Source organism: Oryzias latipes, chromosome 21 (genome assembly GCF_002234675.1).
Source record: "Oryzias latipes chromosome 21, ASM223467v1".
NCBI lineage: Eukaryota > Metazoa > Chordata > Actinopteri > Beloniformes > Adrianichthyidae > Oryzias > Oryzias latipes.
In genome coordinates, this window is record NC_019879.2 from 15,756,982 (window position 1) to 15,782,177 (window position 25,196).

The 25,196-nt window shown below is 37.2% G+C and overlaps 1 protein-coding gene across 1 annotated transcript; it reads left to right on the plus strand.

The window, feature by feature from the left end:
* Positions 1-399: 399 nt before the first annotated feature.
* LOC101154818 (insulin-like growth factor-binding protein 2-B) lies at positions 400-21,549 on the plus strand. Its single transcript, XM_023950918.1, has 4 exons — positions 400-862; positions 12,599-12,729; positions 15,529-15,669; positions 21,208-21,549. The coding sequence occupies exons 1-4, from the start codon at positions 502-504 to the stop codon at positions 21,364-21,366; spliced, it is 792 nt and encodes a 263-aa protein (XP_023806686.1). The 5' UTR covers positions 400-501; the 3' UTR covers positions 21,367-21,549.
* The last annotated feature ends 3,647 nt before the right edge of the window (positions 21,550-25,196 follow it).

Below are 25,196 nucleotides of genomic sequence, written 5' to 3' on the forward strand. Positions count from 1 at the left end.
GAAATGAATATTTGCAGTTTGTGCCTGACCGGAATAATGACACCAAGTCTTTCAAATATTGGATTAGAGCTGTGAAAAAAAAGCCTGGAGCGAGATTCGTGAAATTTGCACTGCTTCAGCATTTTGCACTAAGCCTCTTCCAATTGTGAGTACATACAATAGTAGTAGCGAAAGTCCAGTGTGATGATAAAAGCACGTACAAGAACTCAAAAGTGCATCGCATGTCTGGTGTGAATCTAGCAATAGACGTGTTTTTTCCTTAATTGTTAAGTGAGGAAAAATGGAAAAAGTAAGTGAATCAACATTTCTAACCATTAAAAAATTATAGATTTCCTAGTTCAGGCAGGAGGCTGTCTCTGTCAGTTAGTAACACGAGAGCAGATGGGACCTTGACACATGCACTAAACTGTTTACTCAAAGGGTTGACTCTTGGATGATCCTCTGGTTCACGTTGCACTCGTCCCGGGGTCATTTTTATTGTGTTTAGAGTTTTTTACCAACATGAATCTCTGTTTAACATTTGTTTTTTTGCTAACATTCTTTGTTTCACCTGGAACTTTGCTGGCCGAAATAGTCTTCAGATGTTCAAGCTGCACAGCAGAGAACATGGTTGGATGTCCAAAAGTGGATGCCGGGTGCACAGAGATTGTGAGAGAGCCGGGCTGTGGGTGCTGTCCGGTGTGTGCCAGGATGGAGGGTGAGTTCTGTGGGGTCTACACCCCCAGATGCTCCAGTGGCCTGATCTGCTACCCTAGCATGGATGCTGATCTACCTTTGCAGCAGCTCATCCAGGGGTTTGGCCGCTGTGTACAACAATCAGACGAAGGCGCCATGATAGGTTTGGAGCACCAGGCAACAAACGGTGAGTCACAGAAACTATGACAAATCCTATTATCGGGAGTAAACAGGATGAACAACACAAGAAGCAAAAACTTATCACATCTAAAGCACTCTAAAATATGTATTATTTTGATATTTTTTTTCTATTTTCTAACACCACAATTCTGACAAAGAAAAGATGTTTACGTCAATGGAAAATACATGTATATATACACATATAAAATCCTTAAACAGTTCAGATTTTGGATGCTTATTGTATAAATCTAAGGAAAAATTACAAAAAGTCAAAAAGTCATCTTAAATTAATAAAATGACTAAAAAAGTCATCTTAGATTAATAAAATGACTAAAAAAGTCATCTTAGATTAATAAAATGACTAAAAAAGTCATCTTAGATTAATAAAATGACTAAAAAAGTCATCTTAGATTAATAAAATGACTTTTTAACTTAGGGACAAAAAAAGACTGTTTTTGTACTTAAGTCTTAAAAGTTCAATTTGTTAAATAAAACCAATCAGTAAATGTGTGTTTACCGTGTAGAGCCACAAAGAAGGTATGAGCTCCGTGACCCTTGTGCTATCCTAGGCACTTTAACATTGGGAGTTGGGTTATCTGGACCCCACAAGACTGAACCTTTTTTCTTCAATGATTTGTGATCTTCACTGGTGTCCACGGATTACATTAAATCCTCTTCACCTTTATCCACCTTTGTCAAGGTAGGGATAATACGTCAATGTAAGGTTGGGGTCATAGGATAGCAGAAGGATTAAATCGGACCTTGGAACGTTGCGACAAAGTGACCCAGTTGGACTAGTTATTGGGTTATCTTGTCATATATGGTCAGATTATCTCAAACTTTACAATGAAATTTTGGAATAAGATTCATGATTATAATATTTTTCACATAGACAAGCCAGAAAAAATATTTCGTTCTTTAGGTGTTGATTTGCTGAGATGTTTTGGGTCAATTAATACATTTATACATATGAAGCAGTAAGGCTAATAGCTGTTGCAGATCATGTACATTCTTACATGGAAACATTAGTCATTAGTGGATGTGGCCATATTTAGTAAAATAAACATCTCCACTAGACAAAAAGGGTTCAGAATTGGTTTAGAGACCCAGTCTGATGGAAATGGTGGTTTTAACATGTTCTTGTAGCATTTTTCTGATGATGGCAATATTTAAAGAAAATTAATCACAAAATTGTGTTTCTGAGTATTTCTTTATACTAATTGTGAAACTACGTCCTTATTTTAGCTAAAAACAACATTATCATAATTGAAAGACTTTTACAATAATAGGTCAAAGATGATTGAAGTGAGACTTTAAAGGCAGGAAGTTTGAAGGATTGACCTAAGGTTTGACCTTTCTGACATGTCAGTCAAATCAAGCCTCTATGGGATTTGGCCAAACATGGAGATTTTTATGATCAGCTAACCCACTTAATTTACACTTCTAGCATTTTGGTACCAGATATCACACACATGTATGGGGTTTATACAGATACACCCTGATACCATCCAATGACAGTTGACTGTACATTAGAAGTGTAAAACCCTTCAGAAATCCCAGGGTTACTGGTCCTCTTCCTAACCATAGTGCTTGGTGATTTTTTCATTTGTGTTCTTTTTTTATAGTTTTTTTTCTCGAAATTGACAAGTTTTTTTTCATGTTTTTAAATTAAGCAGCTGTTGCATGTCAACAAAAAAACTCTATGTTGTGAGCTTTTTGTCTTTCACCTCAGATTTGCTAGAAAAAGCTCTTTAAAACATGGAAAATAACACTAAAGTGTACTATAGTATAATGTATGCACTATAGTACTAATGTATATGTTACACTAATAATTACACTATTTATGACAGTTTTTTTTCTCTTTTCTGCACAAACTTCACAGACGTATCAACCTGAGATTCCACGACTTTTTATGTCCACATATGAAAGACGACAGAGCTGAGAGGGTGCACTTTCTTTTTTTAGCATGCACTCCATTGACACTCAGTTTGTTGTTGGGGAAAAATCACCATGGCAATGGGTGCAACATAATTAATCAAAATCTCTTTTTTGTATATACATGCATACCGAGGCATTTTGTTCAGACCACAGAAGGACAGAGCATGTGTTCTTTCCCCCCCAAACCTCCGAAACCACAGGTGTTGAGTTTTTATAAAAATAAGCTAATAAAAACAAACTATGTGTGTTCCTGTAACTATTAGCTATTGCATGATGTACTTGTTTGTGATTGCGTGTCTCTTTATCAGCCCTGGTGTTAAACGGTGTGCTTACCCATGAAGGAAAAGACATTTTAAAATGCATCTATGTTTAATTTTTAGTCAGTATTTTTTTCAAAATTTGTCTAAAGCTAAATCTATTCAATTTTTAATATAGTTTCATTCCAAATTTTTTATCCTAAACTGCAATAGAATACGGAAGTGGAATCAGTTTAGATGTAAAATAAATATACAAAAGCTTACCCATTAATATTGATTTCACTGTAAACAAACCAAATCTACATTTGTGTAACAGCTACTGATAAGAGCAAAGGAAAACTAGCTAGTCCTGCAAGTAAATCTAACTTTATCATATATTACATCAACTATTTTAAATGAACCGTGCTTCTATAAATCTGCACTGCAGGTGCTTGTTGTTGGGTCCTTTCTTTTTCTACCTACTCTACATGACCTCCAATCTTTGCTGAACAGTCCATTTGTATGTTTTGAAAACACCCCAAGGTTCACTTGCAGGTGATCTATGCCCTTTTTTTTGACGCAGACCAGAAATACTATGTGTGGCTCATACCAGAGTTTGTGTCTTAGTCACTTGCATACATATGGGGTTGACCTCTTTGGTTTTTGGCATTTTCCGGGCCATTAAAGGATCATAGAAAGGAGCGCCTTTGGCATACGTGTGGTAGGAGTTATCGTGAAGTATTTGTAAGGATAATGTGGTTTGCTCAAACTAATGACGTATGGACGATGCTGTCGTCGATGTGCTTACGCCCCACATTAGTCATTAGTGAGGTGTGTGCACTGCCTCCTCACTGACACTAACTACACTCTAATTTCCTCATTTCCGATGGTCACGCTGCACACAAGGAATGCGCAAGGAGCAGCACGACAGTTTAAATAAAAAATGCATGATTTCACCCGCAGACAGCCGTAAGGGCAGTTGTGACTCAGACTTTAGATGAACTTTCACACCTGCCGAACAATTGAAACAAGTCTAACTGTACAGGCCACATAAAACATCAAAAACAGAGCTTAAAAGCAGATCTATATGAAAACTGCTATTAGTATGATGCATGTTCCATTACTATGAATTTCCTACTAGAATTCACTGGAGACAGATATGCGTAAAGCAGAATTAGCGGTGCAACAAAAATGGCTATCAATATCGTAGCTATTCAGCTGTACAGTTTTTTTTGTGTTATTTTTTTTTTAGCTAGCTCAGATGAAGAAATTGAAGAGTACATAAATCTATTTGTCTGCAAGTGGATGATGCATCAGAATAAAGTGGAGCAGGGAGACTTCGGTCCACCCACATCACAGCATTTCCAATGGCATTTTTCCAGAAACATAATTTTAAGCTTTTAAACATTCTTTAATGTCCCCCATCATAAGTAATATGCTACAGGAAAATGTAAAAAAAACCAAAAAAAAACACCATTTTCATTGGAGTGGGTCTTTAAAAAGGTCAAACCTGGGTTTCTTATCATCTGGTAAATGATTGACTTACTTGCTTACAGCAGTATTCTCGGGGCAAACATCATGTCATGCTGCAGGACAATGATCTGAATTGCAGCAAAACCAGGTTAGCTGAGAAAAAAAAAGTAGTCAGCAAGATGAGAAGACTCAGAAGGTGTGGAATGATTGGAGGAAGATGGAACTGAGGTTGACACTAAACTACCAATGAAAATAGGCTGGACATGTTTCTTACAGTTTGCCAAAGTTCAGTCTTTAGCTGCACTTTCTACTTTACTGTAAAGATCAAAACATATTAAAGGAAACATATGGACACAGTCTACCTTTACAAGTTTTCGTCAGATCAACAAAAATATCTTGAAGTGTGCACATTTTAGCCAAAACTTGTAATCTAAAAACAATTTATTTCAAAAAATCTTGCTTAGTATCACGATTTGTTTTCTATGTTAGGAAAAGTAGGCCTTTTAGCTGTTTAATATCAGATTTTGCTCTATCCTTCATGTAGCTCTCTTAGAATTTAGTAGAATTTCTGTTTACTCTACTGACCAACATCTTACGACGGAGTATTAGGGCCACAAAAAAAAAAAAATTAGAGCCACCAAAAAAAAAAAAAAAGTAAAATTACGAGATTTTATCTCGTAAATTTAGGAGATAAAAACTCGTAAATTTAGGAGATAAAAACTCGTAAATTTAGGAGAAAAAAACTCGTAATTTTAGGAGATTACAGTGGAAGTGAGCATGCAGAGCAGCAGGTGAACGCCGTGCAGCCGCAGAGAAGACCGACTAAACTTTGTTGAACAGGTGAGCTGAATGTTTATTGATAACGTTCCAAATGTCTGGAAGGTCATTTGTTTGATTTACGATTCATTAAAGTTTTATTTATTGATGGTTGGTTTGCAGGATCTCTGCAGCCCGATGAAGCCGTCGTCGGTGTCCCTGCAGCTGTTTGCTTGAATCCTTTCTTCCTCCACCAAAGACAAGACTCTACGTCTGTGGGACGCTTCCGTCACACAAAAGGAGAAGCACTTTTTTTTTTTTTGGCATTTTCAACGTTCCAAAGCCAATATAAAACACTATTTTCATTCCTCTTTATTGTTTTATGCTGAAACGGGACATTTCATCTGCAGGAGGGGGCGTTTGTAAGACTGTTTACTTCCGCATTGGTGTTGGGATGACAGGTTCATGACGTAATGAGACAAATGAACTTCAGGATATGTGAATGAAAAGGAAAATAAAGGCTGCAGCGATTGTCTACACCCAAACGTGTCTCTGAGCTCCTTATTTTATATATTAAACTCCGCTTTACTGACACTGAACCCCGGAAAGACTGCTACACGGAAAATAATCTGATTTTGACTCGCCAAAAGGTTCAGAATCTCTTTGTTTTACACCTATAATAATCCGGAAATGAAGCTTCACAAAAGGCTCCACATACTTCATCTTCAAGCTAGGTTCCGATAAACGGACAACTTCGGTGTTTTTTCCTTAATCTACGACTTTTTTCTCGTAAATTTATGAGATTTGAAGTCGTAAATTTATGAGATAAAAAGTCGTAAATTTACGAGTTTTTATCTCCTAAATTTACGAGATAAAATCTCGTAATTTTACTTTTTTTTTTTTTTTGGTGGCTCTAATTTTTTTTTTTTTGGTGGCCCTAATACTCCGTCGTAACATCTAAAAGCAGCAGCAGTAGCTTTTTGTGTGGAACAGCTATGCAATGAAAAAATGGCATCCAGACTATCAACATACATGATTATCAACATGTATGTTGATAGTCATGACAATCAACATAAATTAACATCTAAAAAAAACAAGAAAATATTGTGAAGCAATTTAATATTAAAATTCATATTTTATGAAGATTTTTTCCCAACTGTATTAAATATTTTGAAGCATTTACATCTTTTAATTTTGGGAATTATTGCTTAGAAGGATTGAAAACCCAAAACTTTGTGTTTCAAAAAGACGAAAACAATGAGCTTCATGAATTTTATTTTGAAAATTGAAGAAGCCGCTCCTAAACAGGTATTTAACTTAAAACATTTGCAAAGGTTACCTCAGCCTTTAACTGGTCTCTGGGTTAGTATATGCATCTTGCTATGGTTCAGACACAATTACGGCGAAGACTACTGACCTGACAGATGTCCTGAAAACAGTCAGTGACACGCTTCACAAGGTGGGCAGGTCACAAAAGGTCATTGTTGGATAAGCTAGTTGTTAACAGAGTTTTTTTCCACGCTGATTAGCATAAAATTGAGGGAAAAGGTGGAGCAGCAACACTGATAATCAGATATAAGATATATAGCCTTCCGTTAGTTTTAATATGTTAGAATAAAAATGAATTCATGAAAATATAGTCAGCACATCAACAGTCTTGACGCCAAAATAACAAAGTCTGGTTTGTTTAAGGCAAATGGGGGTTTGCCACCTGGCAGTGCGTGTGCACAGAATAATAACTGGACAGTGCCACCAAGTGTATGAAGCTCTGAAGGCTGGAGGGGGACTTTCCCTCTCTGACATGATTTACTGCTAGGAGTTCGGCAGAGCTAATTACAGACGTAGTCGGACTTAAGCACACCCATGCCTCTGGCAGACGAATTCAAGAACTGAAAAAGAAAAGTCAAATAATCATCAATGAAATCCATCCTGGACTCTTACAAGTCTTGTATTTGTGTTGTAACAACTTGGATTCTTCTGAAACGTGTGGAGATGTTGTTACACCCCTGTCTAGGGGCTTGTAAAAGGATGTAACACAAAGGTAAAAGGAACAAATTAAACACCCCAACGACTCAAAAACTCTTACAAAGGCTGAAATTAAGTCAGGAATTTATTTACAGAAAAACTCAAAACTACACAAAAGAACCAAAATACAAGGACCAAAGCCTTTTACGATAGCAAACAAAGTAAAGCTCTGCTGCTGCAAGCTTGGAGGGGGAGTTCCAACAGATGACGTGGCAGTATTTAAACCTGGAGCCAGACGTTCTCAGCCAATCAGGAACTCCAGATGAGATGAGCTCCAATCTGCAAACAAAGACTGAAACTCCCACCGCAGCAGAAAACAAACAAACAAACAAACAACGACAGAAAACACTCCAGGTACAAAAGAACAAACAAACAAACATTAGGCCACAGCCATGACAGATGCTTTGTTTTTGTCGTCATTTCAGTGGTTCCACTGTGTCTCTTCCCATGACAAATCCCATTAACGTCCCATGTAAACAAGTCATGAAATTCCTCCCTAGTCTATCATACGGCAAAATATTAGAAACCTAAATGATCCTTGTCTTCGCAATCTAATTACAACCTTCGTGAAGAGCCAACACTTAGCATAGCATCAGACGTGTGACGAATGAGGGACAGGGATGCCTTGAGGGTGTTGAGCGACTTTTCTTTGAATATCTGGGATGAGGACTAAGGCAGCTAAAGAGCCTGTTATTAGAGTGGTCACAACACTACCTTGTGATTAAGTTAGATGGTAAATGAAGATGAGTGGATGTCATATGGTTTGTTTTGTGTGTAACACATGTATTCATCCAAAAAATGCAAGTAAGAGAAGTTTTTCTTTCCATTTTTTTATTAGAAGAGTGTTTAGACAAGAAGATGACCAGTGCTGAAAAAAAGTTAAGAATAACCTGATTTATTCTGTTTTCTGGGAAAATACCTTAATGTGTGGAAACAGAGAGCTCTCAGGAACCAGGGGGTATTCCAGAAAGCACGTTTAAACTACCCTGACTTTAACCCTGAACTCTGGCTGAAATCCGCCTGAACTTGCTTACTCTGGGTATGTCGGTTCCAGAAGACCGGCTATGAATTAATCCAGAATAAATCAAGTCAAACCTTAAATAATGTATAATATTTTGCTCTCCATAAAAATATATTCTGTCAATATTTTACAAAAATGAACATCCTGTAGAACAAAACAAACAAAGCCTGGAAATAATAATGAGAAATAACACATCATATAATTCCGTTTTCTTTGCTCTTTTGTCCATCTTTTTTAGAACTGAACTCCTGGCATCATTTTTAGCAATAAGTTCATTTCTGCTTGGTGTGTGACGTCCTGTGTGTGTCTTTGTGAAACGTATCAGAGGGATTTGATGTTTTCAAAACAACATTTTTATTGTGAATATCATTTTTAGGTCTTATAAAACATTCAAAGCTAAATCATAGAACTCATCACTGGGTTTACTCCAAATTTTTTTGTAATTTTCCAATTTTGTGCAACACCAACAATAAAAATCCTCCAAAAAACCTCAATACTTTCATAAAAAATTATCTGTTTATTTATGATCTCAGAAAGTGCACCTGTTTTACTTCCTGCATTACCTGCTGTCTTTATGTCCAATACTGACACCAACTAAACGACAGAAAAGACACGTAAAAGAAATGTCTAGAATAGTTAATAAATAATTACATTATTAACATGAGCTGAGTGATCCAACAGCACGCAATGCTCCAGGTGTTGCACAACCGAGGCTGTGCTCCTCGCTGCCTGCACCCCTCCCCTTTTCCTTATCACACACGTGGCAGGAGCGCGCAGCTGCGGGGGCGCCAATTCGCTGGTTTTAGGCTGTTGCAAAGTCTGTGAAATAAAAGATAATAGAAGACCGATAGTGGCACAATTTTTTTTTTCTTCCAAGCACGGTGAAGCCGCCCCTCATTGAAATTTGCGCCTCGGGCAATTGCCCGTATTGCCCGTGCCTGAAACCGCTACTGATCCTGGTGTTGCGCAATGGAGGCTGGGCTCCGTGCGCCGCTCCACCTCGCAGCCTGAGCCCAATACCCCTCCTCTTTTCCTTCTGTAAGACAGGAACGCGCAGCTGCAGGGATTCACAGGCTTCAGGCTGGTACAGACTCTGTAATATAACAGATAATAGTAAACCAATATTGGAGCAGATTTTTTTTCCAAGCACTGAGCTGCTGCCGCCACTGCCCCCAGGGCGATTGCCGTATTGCCTGTGCCTAAGGCCGCTACTACTACACCCCCCCTTTGGCATCGGGGGGGGGTACTATTTGAGAAGCACTTCCCTGTGTAAACGTGGATTTTGCTTTCATGGGTAGCGACTCAAGTTCTACGACTGTTTTTGGGCTAAGACAGGCGGCCATTGAATGGACATTAAAAGTGAAATCAGCTTGGACTTTGACCAATCAGAGACTCTGATTTTGTATGGACGTATGGACGGCGTCCCTTTTAAGTCACAGAGGTGGCAACTATTTGAAAATTGATGTGAAGTAAAGATTAATAAATGCGGTTTGTGCTCGGCCAGCATTCTATGACACCAAGTCTTTCATATTAATATTATTATTTCAATTACTTTTGTACAGACTCTTGGTCCAAATATAAAGACCAAATACATAAAAGAAAGTAAAACAGAAAAGGCAGTCATATAGAATAAAATCACCAGTAAAGGTACCAAAAAAGGGAATACTAAGAAGAATAACAGTGATAAAACATATAAAGTACAAAAGAGGAAGCTCTTTACCAGTGTTCATAGCACTCGTAGGGGTCTAGACCAGTATTCCTAAATTGGAGATGTTATCTACAAGTGCTATGTCTAATGTTGGTGAGTGCTAAAATGATTCTCTTTTTAAAAGCATTAAGACGTTGAATATAACCATAAATGAAGTGTCTTAAAAGCATGTGAAGAGTGTTAACTCTTGCACCAACAAACATTTCTGTAGGTCTGCAGTATTGTGGTCATTTTAATAGAATCCTAAAGGCATCATTATGGGCTACCTGCAGCTTCTGTGTGTTATAGTTAAAACACAGATGGGCAGGGCAAATAAAGAGGAGTAGAGTGGGACTTGAATAAAATAATCTTTATGGCAACTGAACATGAATTATCGGAATAGAGTTGTAGAAGAAAAGAATTTACGCCGCTTCTACATTTAATTATAGACGGTGGACATGAGCTAGTGAACAGTAGAAAAGGAAGAAGAAGAAGCCACTGCTTATACAGTGTGAACACCTCGTTTAGTGCGTTCTTGAACAAAATAATAATAATAATGGATTGGATTTATCTGCGCTTTCCAGATGCTCAAAGCACTTACAATGTGTCCATTATTCATTCACTCCTGAGAGAGACATTTATTTCAGTTATCGTAAACACACAAACTTAAAACTTCAAAAATAGCATTGACACTGAACAACGTCAACATAAGCATTGAACAAAATTAACCGAAAAAGGAATCAGGTGAAGCCAAGGCTTGTTTCCCAGACACTGATTACAACTACCAACAAATTGATAGTATCTACCGGTAGATAAAAAAAAAGAAGAAAAAACAAAAACACTCAAAATTACTTCACAACCACAAGAGTCTTTCAGTCCAGAAGGTGTTTTTGTTATATTTTAAATGTATACATTTTTTTAAACTGATATATGGAGTTTGCATTCTTCAAATCGCCAGATAATAAATTCCACATGTTAACCCCTGAACAACAATACTATTCTTTAATGTCTTAGTCCAGTACTAAGATAAACTAAATAAAAAAAATGTAAGTGCCCTTAATTTTGGAAATATTTGTTTTGTGGGTTGATTGCATGAAGAGTTTTGCAGAATAAAAATATGTTTTGTATTTGACTTGTAACTGTGCCCCATGATTTCTAAACAACAGGTCAACCAAGGCAATATGACGGAACAATATAGAATATACAATGTTGCTGTGTTTAAAAAATACTTGACTTTCAATAAAATGGCTAATGATTTGGACAATTTCGAGAGAACATGTGTTATGTGTGGTTTCCATGATAATTTATGATTCAAAATTACTCCAAGAAATTTTATTTAATGTACTCTTTCAAGAAGAACATCCTCCGTTTTTAACTCAAAAATGCCAACAGTAAATTTCTTTTCTTCTCTATTGAGTAAACAAATGGCGACCTCCATTTTTTAATTGGAATAATCTTTGCTATTTCTATGTTATTTGAAGAAATGCCCTCTTTATATATATTATATACATATTAAATAATTGAGTTAGTGGTTCAGCAATGAACTCAATTGTGTTTTAATTAATAATATCTATGTTATTCAATTTTTTCAAATCTTTTATTTGGTATATTTTCTCACAATTTCTAGTATTTCATATGTACTAACCTCAGACACAGACATTGACAACTTATTTGGTTGGATTATAAATTCTTTCAACTTCTTTTTTGGCTCTTTTTTCAAGTTTAATTCCAACTATAGCAAAATAATAATTTAATTAATTTGCAATAAGCATTGGGCTTCTAATACAAAGATAATCATTTTTTAAATAAATTGGATAATTCATACTTGGTGATAATTGGTACTTGGTAAGCTACTGATGTAGCCACAGCTGCCCTGGGGCAGACTGTCAGAGGCGTGGCTGGCAGTTTGCACCCTTTCATGCCCATTTACACTCCAGATCAACAATGGAGGCAGGGAGGGTGAAGTGTCTTCCCCATGGACACGACAGTTGACTGGGGGGAGCGGGGATCAAACTGCCAACCCATCGATCATTGGACGACCTGCTCAACCACCTGAGTGACTTGAAGCCTGAAGTTATGTCCAGCCACGAAAGAAAATCCTTTATATTTTTGCTTTGAGGTAGATGCTAAATGAAGGTAATTTTGGAGATGACGGGGTTTGATGCATATTTGTATCAATAGGCATCAAGTGGTTAAGAACTCCAACCCTTCTATAAGGGCATGTTTTAAGTTTCTAGGATCTAAGCTGTTTTTGCAGCAAGTTAAAACCAAGTAACTGAAAATTCCCCCCGTTTATTTAGCAGTTAATATGGGAATTGTCTGAGATTTTAAGTTTTATAGAATAAATTATCTGTTGCACAAAATTGACCACAATTAACCCAAAGATGAACAATATGATGGTTCAAACATTTTCATAGCTTAGACTTTGTTGAAGTTCTTTTGGCTGAAAGGTTGCACCTATTCATTTCAATGGGTAAAATGCTTCAAGTTTGCTAAAATACAATAAATAAAAATCTAAAAGTTGCTGAAAAGATTGCCAAAGAGAGCAACTGTGGACAAACACGAAGTCAGCTTTTGTGTTTTCTCTCTCTTTTTTCCTTCCCCCAGAGGTGCAAGGGACTGAAAATCCACTGACCAAGAGACCGTCCATGGATGCCTGGTTGAGGCTGGAGTCTGCTATAAAAATACACCAGAATGATCTCAAAAGTAAAATGAAGATCAGCCAGAGACAACCACAGGTCAGCAGTGAGCACCTCTGTCATTAAAAACTGGAAATGGTTTATTTCAAGCAATCAGAGCAAGAATAAAGCACAAACAATTCAATCAACAGAGTTTAACATCCATAAACATAGGATAAGTAGTGGTCAAATCATAGATTGCTTATAAAATTCTTTTTCAGTCTGGGTACATTTTACTCCTTAAATCCTCACATTTTTTTTGTATCTTTATTTGTTTAGAGCAACAGAACATTAAAAGTAATGCACATTGGTACCTCAAAAAATACTTTTATTTAAAATGTTGCATGACCGTCTAACCATAAATACCCAAGCAATGGTTCAACATAACAAATTTGTCATCATAACATACTCAATATGCAACATTATGATTGGATGGTGACATCTGTTCACTTTTTTTTATCAGAAGGCATTGGCATGGCAATGTCTATAACGGTCCAAACCACATCGACAAACGCATTATAAAGATCACGATAATTAAAAAAGCAAATGAAATAAAATAAATGTTTTGGAAAAAACTAAAAAAATTTAAATACCAAAATGTAACAAACCAACTAAATGAAAATGAAACACATGGAGAAACCAAAGAAGGAAGGAACCAAGGGAGATCGCTGATTGGATGATTATATCCAGTATCGCTTCATGTCAAATAACTTTCAGTTAAAATGATGGACAACAGTCAGCATCCAATCAGAAATCTACCATAGTACCTACCTTTTTCTGTGTTTTTTTTTCATAACATTTCATTTTGATTTCTAAAAATTGTTTTTGTTTTCCGAAATTTTTTGTTTGTGTTTTACATTTTGACTACTGTAATTTTGCTTTGTTTTTTAAAATGTAATGCTGTTTGTTTTTTATGTGTTTTGTTTTTTTAATTGTCATTGTGATCCTTAACATGTGATTTGTAAACCTGATTTGAACTTCAGGGCCACCGTAGTTTTCAGTGCTCAAACAAAACATTTTTTTCACCTGTACTGAGGCGTAAGAGTGTCAATGATCAATATAAAAAAAGAACAATCGGTCAATCTTTTCTTTTCCGTCCCATCAGGCCCTGCAAGCTATTTAGCATTCAAGCACAACCACAACAGAAAAAAAACAGTGAAGTGCAGAAATGCAGAAGTGGGAATTTTGTGGGAATTTTGGACTCCGGCAGCCCCATGACCCCGAAAGGGACAAAACGGGTTTAGAAGATGAACGAATGAATGTTTTCTATTAAAACCATGAACCTCAGATTGAACTTAGATTTAACTTCAAACAATGGAAAGCTATCTTAATCTCAACAAAGTGATGTGTGATCTTTTGTCAAAAGGTAAAAAAAGAAATCAGGGATCAGAGGAAGAGATATATTTGTACGCAGGACACACTGACTGTAAATAAAAAGGAAATACCTACGGCTGATATCAAGCACGGATGCACTTGAGTGGGCGGTCATGTGATGTCATAAACTCTAAATAAAACGTGTGCTTTGGAGTTGAAGCGGAGGTTGGGTTTCACATACACTCCAGTGCACACTGAGTTCTTTAGTAGTCCACCTGCACCATGCTGGACTCTTCATTCTCCTTATTCTGTGATTGAACAGCTTTGTAGAGAAATGAGCAGATTCTGCTTGGTGGGTTTAAGTCAAAGTAAAGTCTATGTAAAGGTATGAGATCCAGGTTGGTTTGAACTTTACATCAAATCTAGCTTGTTAGCTTTTATTTATCAAGAAAATGTAAAAATAAAAGCCTTTATTTAGAAATGGAAACTTTCTGTTGCTTTTAAACAAAACCAGAATCTTGAAAGAAGAGATTAAGACATCAAACGGCAAAGTACAGGCATCCAAAAACTGGTGGAGAAAATTTAAAAAAGGTTTTCTTTAGGTGTATTCCTTCTGAGCATGCTCACAGAGGCTGTAGGAAACAGCAGTAGGAGCAGACAGAGAGGGAGAAAACCTTTCATCCATACATTCAGATGGACGATAAGCTTCATGGCAGGTGGACTTTCCTGTGCCTGGTCTCATCCTCAGCCAAGTAATCATAAGACTGGACCTCTATGATCCCAGCAGCAGCAGCTGACGTCCAGACGGTGATCCAGTGCAAACTGAAATAAATAAGAGTGTTTCCACAAGCACAGATATAAGGTATCCGTGTTTTTGCCATGCACAAATGTGTCAGTACTTAAAGCTGCTCTCCTCTACCACTGAAAATAAGTTGCTGCCTGCACAACCTCTTCACCTCACAAATGAAGAGGAGAAGAAACAGATAAATAGATAAAACAAGGGCTGCACGGTTAGCTCAGTGGTTAGCGCTCTTGCCTCACAGCAAGTGTGTGATTGTGACTGGTGACCTGTCCAGGGTGAACCCCAGCCTTCACCCGCAAGTGGCCGGGACAGGCTCCGGCAGCCCCGTGGCTGAAAGAATGAATGAATGAAATAAAACAAGAGTAAAGAGATATATAAATAAATGCAGATTAATAAATAAATACAACAAAACAACAAGAGTAAAGAGAGAGATGTGATAGTTTAGGTTAACAGGGTGTACAGACTTTTATTTTGACTTTTCAACAAAATAGTCAATGAGAATTCTTTGCTTCCAGCTGAAACCAGCCTCCTGTGGTCTTTTGAGGAACTGTAACAGGCTTTTCTGGCTTCCCTCCAAATTTGGGAGCGGAGAGCATCAATGCAATGTCCACATGTTTCATAGAATAAACAAAGACTACCATGAACACAGTTATAACCAATGTGCATTGCAAATAATGACATCTCTTTGATAGATCCTACACAGATGCTATGACATTAAAACTATGTTTTATCTTTAATGTCAGAGTCCCTGTCAGCAGGAGCTGAACAAAGTCTTAGAAGAAATCTCGAAGATGACCTCTGAGGATAACAGAGGCCCTCTGGAGGACCTGTACGGGCTCAAGTTTCCAAACTGTGACAGACGTGGACTGTACAACGTCAAACAGGTGAGTGCTCAACAGAATTTTGCTCTCATTTCAGGTACAGTCAAAGTCACAAATCCAGTTTTTAGGTCATTGTTTTGGCCTTTGCAAATGCGAGGTCATCTCTTGAAAATCTGGGATTATGTAACCTTTCATTCTAGTTCAAAAAGCATAAACTTGAAGTGATCTTTGATCTATATATTAGTGATTTATTCCTCTTCACTGAAACATACAAAATATGAACGTTTACATTTTGGTTGCAATATTAATCAGAATCAACACCCCAGTAAAACGTTTATGAAGATCTGTCTTTCCTGGAAGCAAGGGAATTAGTTTTGTTTTAGACTTCTTTTTTCTGTTTGCTTTTTAAAAAAAAGATTTTTATTGATCTTTCGTCTTATAAAAAATCTAGAAAACAATAACTATACACTAAATTATTGAGACTAATACTACATGTACTATCAATGAAAGCAACTGCAAATTTGCATTTGACCTGACTAAAAACTTTAAGGGGTGGTTTGTCAGAATTCAATGTTAAATTGCATTAAGAACTGTTTAGGATGGGCTTGTCTGACTCAAAACAACCCAATGCCCTAGATTAAATCTATTTCTTAGTTTGAATACATTACTTTGTCTTTTTCTTTTTTTTTTATACTTCAGATTGAAAGCATAAATTTGATCTGTAAGCTTTCAGAAAAGCTCCGTGCGAGTCAAACAATGGGAATTCCTGTGATTGAGCAAAAGCTGTACAGTGATCCCTTGTTTACTTTTCACGGTTTCGCTACTTCACGGATTTGCATCGTGCATTGTGTTCTGCATTCTGATTGGCTAAAAAGTCACTCCGCTTCTTCTCTACCTGTGCGTCAATAACGTTGCAGTTTAATATGTACACATACGTAAATCAGCTTGCCAAATTTACAGTATGTATGTGCAAATTCTCTTGCAATTTCGAGTTTCTCTAAAACCCAAGAAAAAAGAGCAACAACAACTGCCTATCACTGTGTTCTTCTCCCGAACAAACACAGCTGCACCGCGGGCTTCAAAAGAAGAAAACACTGCAGAGCGGAGTCAGGATGCAGCGGCTCAGTCTGTAGAGCAGTAAAATACACCTGAGTCACTATTTGTCCCACTGTACTTTGTATCTTTTTATAATCTATTTAAATTTTCTCCTGTTTAATCCAATTACTCTTGGGTCGCGGTGGGCGGGGCTAATCTCCGCGATTTGAAGCCTTCTATTCACATTGTTGATTAAAATTATTATTTGACAGTACAGTACAGAAGTTATTTGTTAAAAAAAACGTTTCTAAAGTACTTTTATTTGTGAAACAAATGCTTGAGCCTGTAAAATGGTCTGTTCTTTCTTTTCAATGTATAACAGAGTATTTAATTGTATAATAATTGTAAGAAAAAAGAAAGGTTTCTACTTCACGGATTTTGCCTATCACGGGTTCTTTTTGGAACGTAACCCCCGCGAAAAACAAGGGTTTACTGTATAATAAATCATTAATTGTTTTGTCTGTTTTATAGATGGTAAGAGCACAAAAAGGTCATAAGGCTGAAACAAGGCATCAGGAAAAGACTGCAGAGTTCGTGTATTGTTGAACCCTGCAGTGTAATTAAAAATGTTAATGTTAAAAAATATTTTAAAAATTCTTTTTTTTTTTTCACTCCAAAAAAAAATGAAGCGGGGTCAAGGGTCAAACAGATGGTTTGAATAAAATACAAAACAAAAAGACGTGTTAAAAGACTTACTCTTGATGTAATCTTTTGTGAAATTGCTTGGTTTTGAAGCCAGCCTCCAGGAATTGCAACAATTATTAGCTGGGGGGGTTTACTTATAATTGTGGAAAAGAAGGTTGGCTTGGTTTCCGCACCTGGAGTGACATTTTACCAAGCAACTAAGTGTTGCTGTCTGTTTAATCCAGCTTTGCTCCATAAAAAAAACAAAAGCACTAATCATAGTAAACCTGCAGTTTAGCATTACCATTAAAGCGTGAGTGCAGTTGTTTGTCTTCAATTTTAGTTCCTAACCAAAGGTGATCTTCATGGAATTAAAAATTACTATAGATGCTTTTTATACACCAATGTACAGATGAATTTAAACAAAGTTCTCAGTAATTAATATTTTTTTGTAGACGAAAATTGCTTCTAATGTTTGGTCTAAGTCACTGCACACACCCTACACACAGACCTGTAACTTTCCATCATGTGTGCAGTTCAAAAACATTTAAATCTAATACGCTTGTCGCCTTGACATTCTTCTTATGTGGCCCAGGAGATCAAACACAGTTCTTTTGTGTTTTGTTCAGATTTATGCAAGATGGAATTTTTTTAAGTTGACCTGTGATACATGCATGGACCATAAATGCACCATAAAGTTCAAGTTTCCGACAGGATTATGTGTTAGGTGTGAAAACTGATTTTGATGGTTTAACTGAACCTCTAGTTGTTCCAGTTTAAACGGAGATCAAATGGATTTATTGAAATCTATTCTTAAATGTTTGTGCCATTTCAATTTACCACACTTTTTGCACTATAAAGCACACTTAAAGTTTTAATTTTGTTTTAGAAATGACATTACACATTATAATCTGGAGTACCTTTTATATGGATTAATAATTCTGATAGTGTTTATTGATGTTAAAGTGGTTGTGAGAGGTATAGGTTTCTCTGTCAAAATGTCAGTTTGTTACTTTTATGTGTTCCAAGCAAATTTGGGTGTTATTGCAAATACGCTAACGTGTAATGTTTTTATTTTTTACATTTTTTAAACCAAGGTCAGGAGTTAGAGTAGTCACATTATTGTTTGTTTTAGCGGCATCTGTCTGATTTTTTAGGTGTTGCAAATAAGGTTGCAAGTTACATAAGGGGTAATGCCAGATAAGGTGTCCATTATCACAAATTAACGTATGACTTGGAAGCCTGAACTGTCCTCTGCTTCTTGTCTGACGGTTGCTTTCACAAAGTCTGTTAATTTCTGATAATGGCCACCTTTCTGATAATGGCTACATCCCGATTGTAGCATGATCACTTACAAAATATATATTTATATGCTTCTAACATGGCTACAGCTTCTAACGTGGCAAACATTTCAAACGTGGCTAACACTTCTAATGTGACTAACATTGCTATCGCTTCTAAAGTGGCTAACGCTTCTAACATGGCTAACACTTCTAACGTGACTAACGCCTCTAACGTTGCTAATGCTTCTGACGTGACTAATGCTTTACCGTGACCAACGCTTCTAACGTGACTACACTTCTAACACCCCCAACGCTTCTAACGGGACTAACGCTTCTAAACTGGCTAACCCTTCTAACATGGCTAAAACTCTAACGTGACAAGCACTTTTAACCTGGCTAACACTTTTAACGTGGCTAACGCTTCTAACTTGACTAACGCTTCTAACGTGACGAATGCTTCTAATGTGGCTAACGCTTCTAACGTGATTAACACTTCTAACGTGGCTAGAGCTTCTAGCATGACTACCTTTTCTAATGTGGCTAAGACTTCTAACGCGATTAACGCTTCTAAAGTGGCTAACGCGTCTAGCATGACTAGCGTTTCTAACGTGGCTAAGGCTTCTAACGTGATTAACGCTTCTAAAGTGGCTAACGCGTCTAGCATGACTAGCTTTTCTAACGTGGCTAAGACTTCTAACGTGATTAACGCTTCTAACGTGGCTAACGCTTGTAGCATGACTGGCGTTTCTAAAGTGGCTAAGGTTTCTAACGTGATTAACGTTTCTAACATGGCTAACACTATTATCGTGGCTAGCATTTTAACGTGGCTAACACTTTTAACGTGATGACTGCTTCTAACGTGACTAACACTTCTAACGTGGCTAGAGCTTCTAGCATGACTAGCTTTTCTAACGTGGCTAAGACTTCTAACATGACTAACACTTCTAATGTGGCTAGCGTTTCTAATGTGGCTAAGGCTTCTAACATGACTAACACTTCTAATGTGGCTAGAGCTTCTAGCATGACTAGCTTTTCTAACGTGGCTAAGACTTCTAACTTGACTAACGCTTCTAACGTGACGAATGCGTCTTATGTGGCTAACGCTTATAGCGTGATTAACACTTCTAACGTGGCTGGAGCTTCTAGCATGACTAGCTTTTCTAACGTGGCTAAGACTTCTAACATGATTAACATTTCTAAAGTGGCTAACGCTTCTAACATGGCTAGCACTTCTAACATGAATAACGCTTCTAACGTGATTAACACTTCTAATGTGACTAACACTTCTAAAGTGACTGACGCTTCTAACGTGGCTAACACTTCTAACATGACTAGCGTGGCTAACGCCTCTAACGTGACTAACGCTCCTAACATGATTAACACTTCTAACGTGGCTAACACTTCTAACATGACTAGCGTGGCTAAAGTATATACATTTTTGATCTCCTCTCTTTTTTTTAGTTTTCCTCTTTTGGCAGAAACCAACATATGATGTGGTGAATTTTTACCTTTAACATACACACTACATGCAATTACTTTTATTTCTCTACCAAAGCTGTCACATAAACACATTTTAATTGCTGAATATTTTTTATATGAGCAACACAAACAAACAAGGATGCAAGGACAGATGTCTTTTTGTATGAAAGAACAAGCTTCTGAGCTCAATGTTACAAGGCAAAAACTACCCAGCTTGGAGATTTTCATGGGAAGACTTTTGTTTAAGACGAGGAGCCAACTTTGCTGTCGTCTAGTGGGAATTTGAAATCTGCTCATCCATAGAAATGAGGCGGAAAAGGGCAAACAAGGTCACCATATCCAGTGTTTTCTCGTAGAGATAGTGGGGCACAAAGGAGATTTGAACAGATGCCACCGTTCCCCTAAAAGCAGGGCTCTCAACCACTCAGCCAATTTCCATCACTGGTCACAAACAACAGCATTGTTTTGGATTGGAGTCCTCAGTTCCCAGGGTGGAACACTGTACCTCCTCAACACTTGGCTCCCCTTTGGAGTTGTCCCTCCTTGTTGTGCAGTAATTACTGTAACTGTCACTTTTTTTGTTTTTCCCCACTGAAGGAAGAAAACGGAAAGTCTTTTCTTTTGCCCCTACCTCCTCATTATTTTTCCATCAGCCCCTACGTGGTGGCTCCGCGTGCGCGGTGTAAACTCTGTTCACTTCAATTACGACCTATTTTTTTGAGATAAGGGCGGGGGGGATCTGTGGGGGTGGGACGCGGGTGGGGCCAGGTTCCAGCTTGCATGCCTCTTGGTGTGGTTGTTTGCAAGAACATATGGTTTTGGATAGGTTGTGAGTTGGGGGGCATGACCTGAGGATGGGCTGGTATTGGTTGAAAACCGTCCCACCCAAAACACAAGGCCTCCATTCTCATCCAATGACAGCTGACGAATATACGCCCCCTACCCCCCATTCCAAAAAAACCCCAACAAAGGAATACACACACACACATACACATTTCCAGCCACCATGTGCTATGCTTCATTAACGCGTCCCCTACTACCCACTGTGATCCTCTCCCCCCTTCTTTTCCTCCCAAGTGTTTTTCACTTTATCCAGTTTGTTGTTCTTCTCTTATTCCAGTGCAACATGTCTACCCACGGTCAGCGTGGGGAGTGTTGGTGTGTTAACCCCTTCACCGGACTTCAAATTCCATCAACGCCTAAAGTCAGAGGAGATCCCAACTGTAATCAGTTCCAGGAGGAGCTCTTAGTGATGCCCACAGAAACAACGGCTCGCTAGAAGACTTCACCAAACCAAGTGTTTTTTGTTTTGTTTTTTCACCAGACCAGAGAAGGTTAACAACATTGTTCTGAACATTGTGTAACTGGTTATGGTAAAACACAAACACAAAAAAGTGCATATGTCAGCAACATTCTCCCAGAGGTTGCCAAAAACATCCAATAAAAGAGTCGAAATGAAAGAGTTTTTATTTTTCAACTATTCCAGCTTTTTTTCCCTCTGCATTTAGACTATTTATGATAAGTATCAGGTCCAATTTTGATATAAGGGAACAATAAAGTAACTTTTTACTATTTGGTATTGGAGTAAAAAAAACCCAGATTTGGGAAACAAACAAAAAAAATCAGAAAATAAAAGATTCAATCAGAAAGCACTTTCTTTTTACATTTTTGTTAGGAATGGACCATAAAATTTGGAGCTTATATATCTTTAGCAATGATATACTTTATAAACAGGTGTCCTTTCATGTATTTTTCAAATAGAAAACAAAATGAGTTTTATAATTCAAAGGAGGATCCATTTGTGCCAGATTTGATAACATTTGTTATTTTGGACTCTTATTTGATAAGTCAATGTTTCCATTCTGAATGTTCCCACCCAATCATCCATCCAAAGTGGGTTCACCCTGGCCCAGCCATGTTCTTGTAATGGTTTTTTTAAATGCCACTGTAGTAGAAAAAAAAAACTGCAGCATTGCAAATCTTAAAGTTTACAATGTAAGATTATCTCAATCTTACATTTAATAAATGGTACAAAACCCGGCCTTAAAGCCTTAGAGCAAACATGTGTTGGAGCGTTGAAAACTGCACTTAGGGAGGTTTGGACATTCTTTCAAAATGTCTGTAACCCTTGTGCTATCCTAGGCACTTTAACATTGGGGTTGGGTCAGCTAGACCCACTAGACAGTGCGCTGAACCTTTTTTCTTCAATGATTTGTGAACCTCACTGGTGTCCATGGATTACATGAAATCTTTCTACCTTTATCCACCTTTGTCATGGTAGGGAGAACACGTCAATGTAAGGGTGGGGTCATCTAAGATAGCACAAGGGTTAAACCAGTGCGAGAAATACAATTTGCTTCAGAGTAAATGGTATGATTACCACCACCTTTCCAACTTGTTCTTTAGGTCTTCGAAAGCACTTTTCCTCATCCGAATTTCATTGACTCCTTTAGGGCTTTCTTGTATAATCCACTGCTTTAACATGGAAAATTGGGCTTTTTACATTTACTTTACATTTCACCGTGGTTGTATCCTTAAACCTGATTAGTTTGATCTTAGTTATGGAAAAAAATGACTAACAATTCAGTTTAATCCAGTCAATCAAGGACAAGGGCTAAATCCGGTATAACTCTGTTAATAATGTTAAAAAGCTGTTTTATTAGAATAGCAATTTCATAAATTCAAATTAAACCATTTTGTACAAAGTCTTTATTGTGATTACATGTCAAATATACAGTTTTCAAAGTCAGAGAAGTTACAATTTCTCATGGGATAATTTGTTTATGTTTACTGTCATTTAAACCATTACTGCCAATAATTTCTGTCTTGGCTCTTTTTATTTGATCTGCTCAAAGCTAATTTACTGTGCCTCTGATCATACAATGTTGAGTGGTCTCTCGCTATATCGTGGTTAACCTTTTGCGGTCTTGCTGTTTTGTTGATTTTTTTCAGTGCGCTTCTGTATCCTTATTCTTTTTACAGAACACTGTATTCTGTGTCTTGATTGGCTGTAGACCATTGTCAATCAATGTATCTCCTCCGTGCTGTGTCTCCTGTACAGAACCTCTTCAGTTTGTCAAAAGAACATAAATCTTCAATATTTTTTTTCTATAATTCCTGAACTAATTTATCAATGAAGCTTTGAACTTTGAGAGTTTAACCTAGAGAAAAGTGTGAAAATGTTCATGTCTGTCTGAGAAAAGTGTATAAAGTGTTGAGAGGAGTGAGCCTTGAAACATGTAGTCCTACTTTGTGGATTTCATCTTTCACAGGATTTTTTGTAGAACATAACTCTTGCAATGAATGAGGGAACACTGTATGGCAAAAAAACATAAAATTTTTAACAGACTAGCTGGCAGCTTCTACTAAATCAACTTCGACAGCTTTTATTAAATTAACAATACTTCGCACTGAACAAGGCTCATTGCAAGCCAATATATACAGGTTGAGCGATTGCATACGAGAGACAGGTGAGTAATGAATGAATGGAAGTTTATTCGGCGATGTGCGCAGATGTCCTCGAGCGCTTCGGTTGATGGGTCTTTAAGTGAATTCGGTTTTGATTTGTTCAAAATTTTTCGTTGGTTGAGTATTACGAATTGTACGTGTATTTTACATAGTTTATACTTAATTATTAAATAAATCTTACGCAACTGTGCATGATTTTTGCCAGACGCATACGAAATTTTGTAGCTTTCCAAGACCGTTTCACGTATGTCTAACAGACTTTTCAGCCATGTACCACTGATGTATAACTTTTATATAGAGTATATGGCGCACATACAGTATACCGTTAAAATTACGGTATACATCATTAGACTCATTCATTTCCCAATTCCTTTGGGAAGGTAAACCACCAACGATCAGTCTGAAAACTATTCAAAAACCTAAAGATAGAGGAGGACTAGGGCTACCAAACTTCCAGGAATACTACTCCGCGAACATTGTTTGTCATAAAACATCATAAAACATCGATTGTTTTATGAAAAATGGCTTAATCCTGGTGTGTTAGATGAATCTTGGCTAGATATAGAGCACAATCTCTGTGATAACCTAGATTTTTCTAATTTACCTTTTTTCAGTTCTAAAATTAAACAACACAAATGCTTCAGAAGTTTAAACATCAGCTAATCTCTAACAGCCTGGTGGGATTTTCTTAAAAAAAACCAACATTACATTATTTTCATGCAAACTCACCCCCATTTGGAACAACCCTGACATTCTAATTAACAAAAACATGATTCACTTTGCTTCATGGAAGAACAAAAGGATCCATCAGTTTCAGCATATTATTGAAAAAAGAACATTCATGTCCCTCCCAACGTTATCCTCAATCTATGGGATTAGTAAAAAACAAAATTCTGGAATATCAGCAATTTAACCCATGTGCTATCTTAGATGAACCCACCCTTACTTTGACATGTTATTACTACCATGACAAAGGTGGAGAAAGGTGGAAATATTTCATGTAATCCATGGACACCAGTGAAGATCACAAATCATTGAAGAAAAAAGGTTTAGTGCATTGTCTAGTGGGTCTAGATGACCCAACTCCCAATGTTAAAGTGCCTAGGATAGCACAAGGGTTACATCAGCTATAAGCACGAAATACTCCTTGACCCAAATAGAGCTAGACCTTCCCCTTACAGTAACATATTTTATTGACCTTAAAAATACAAAGCTCACTTCCAAAATGTACAAGTTGATATCTAACATAGATGATACAAATTACTTACCCATGGCAAAATGGGATTCTGAGCTACCATTGAATTCTAGTGATCAATTTTGGCTGCAGATCTGTTTGAATGTCTTTAATATGACCAAAAGTCCTAATCTACAATTTATCCAATACAAGATTCTGTACAGAACTCACTACATCAGACAGAGGTTATTTAAAATGGGTCTCAATCAGTCTGCTATATGCACACAGTGCACAGGTTAACAGCATAGACGACTATACGCACGCCCTGTGGTTCTGCTCACCTGTCCAATCATTCTGGCGTAAGGTCTGTGAAAAACTATCAATATAGTTTAATCATAAGATTCCTGCATAACCCAAACTCTGCTTACTAGGTGAACTGAATAACATCAACATAGAATTTAACAAGG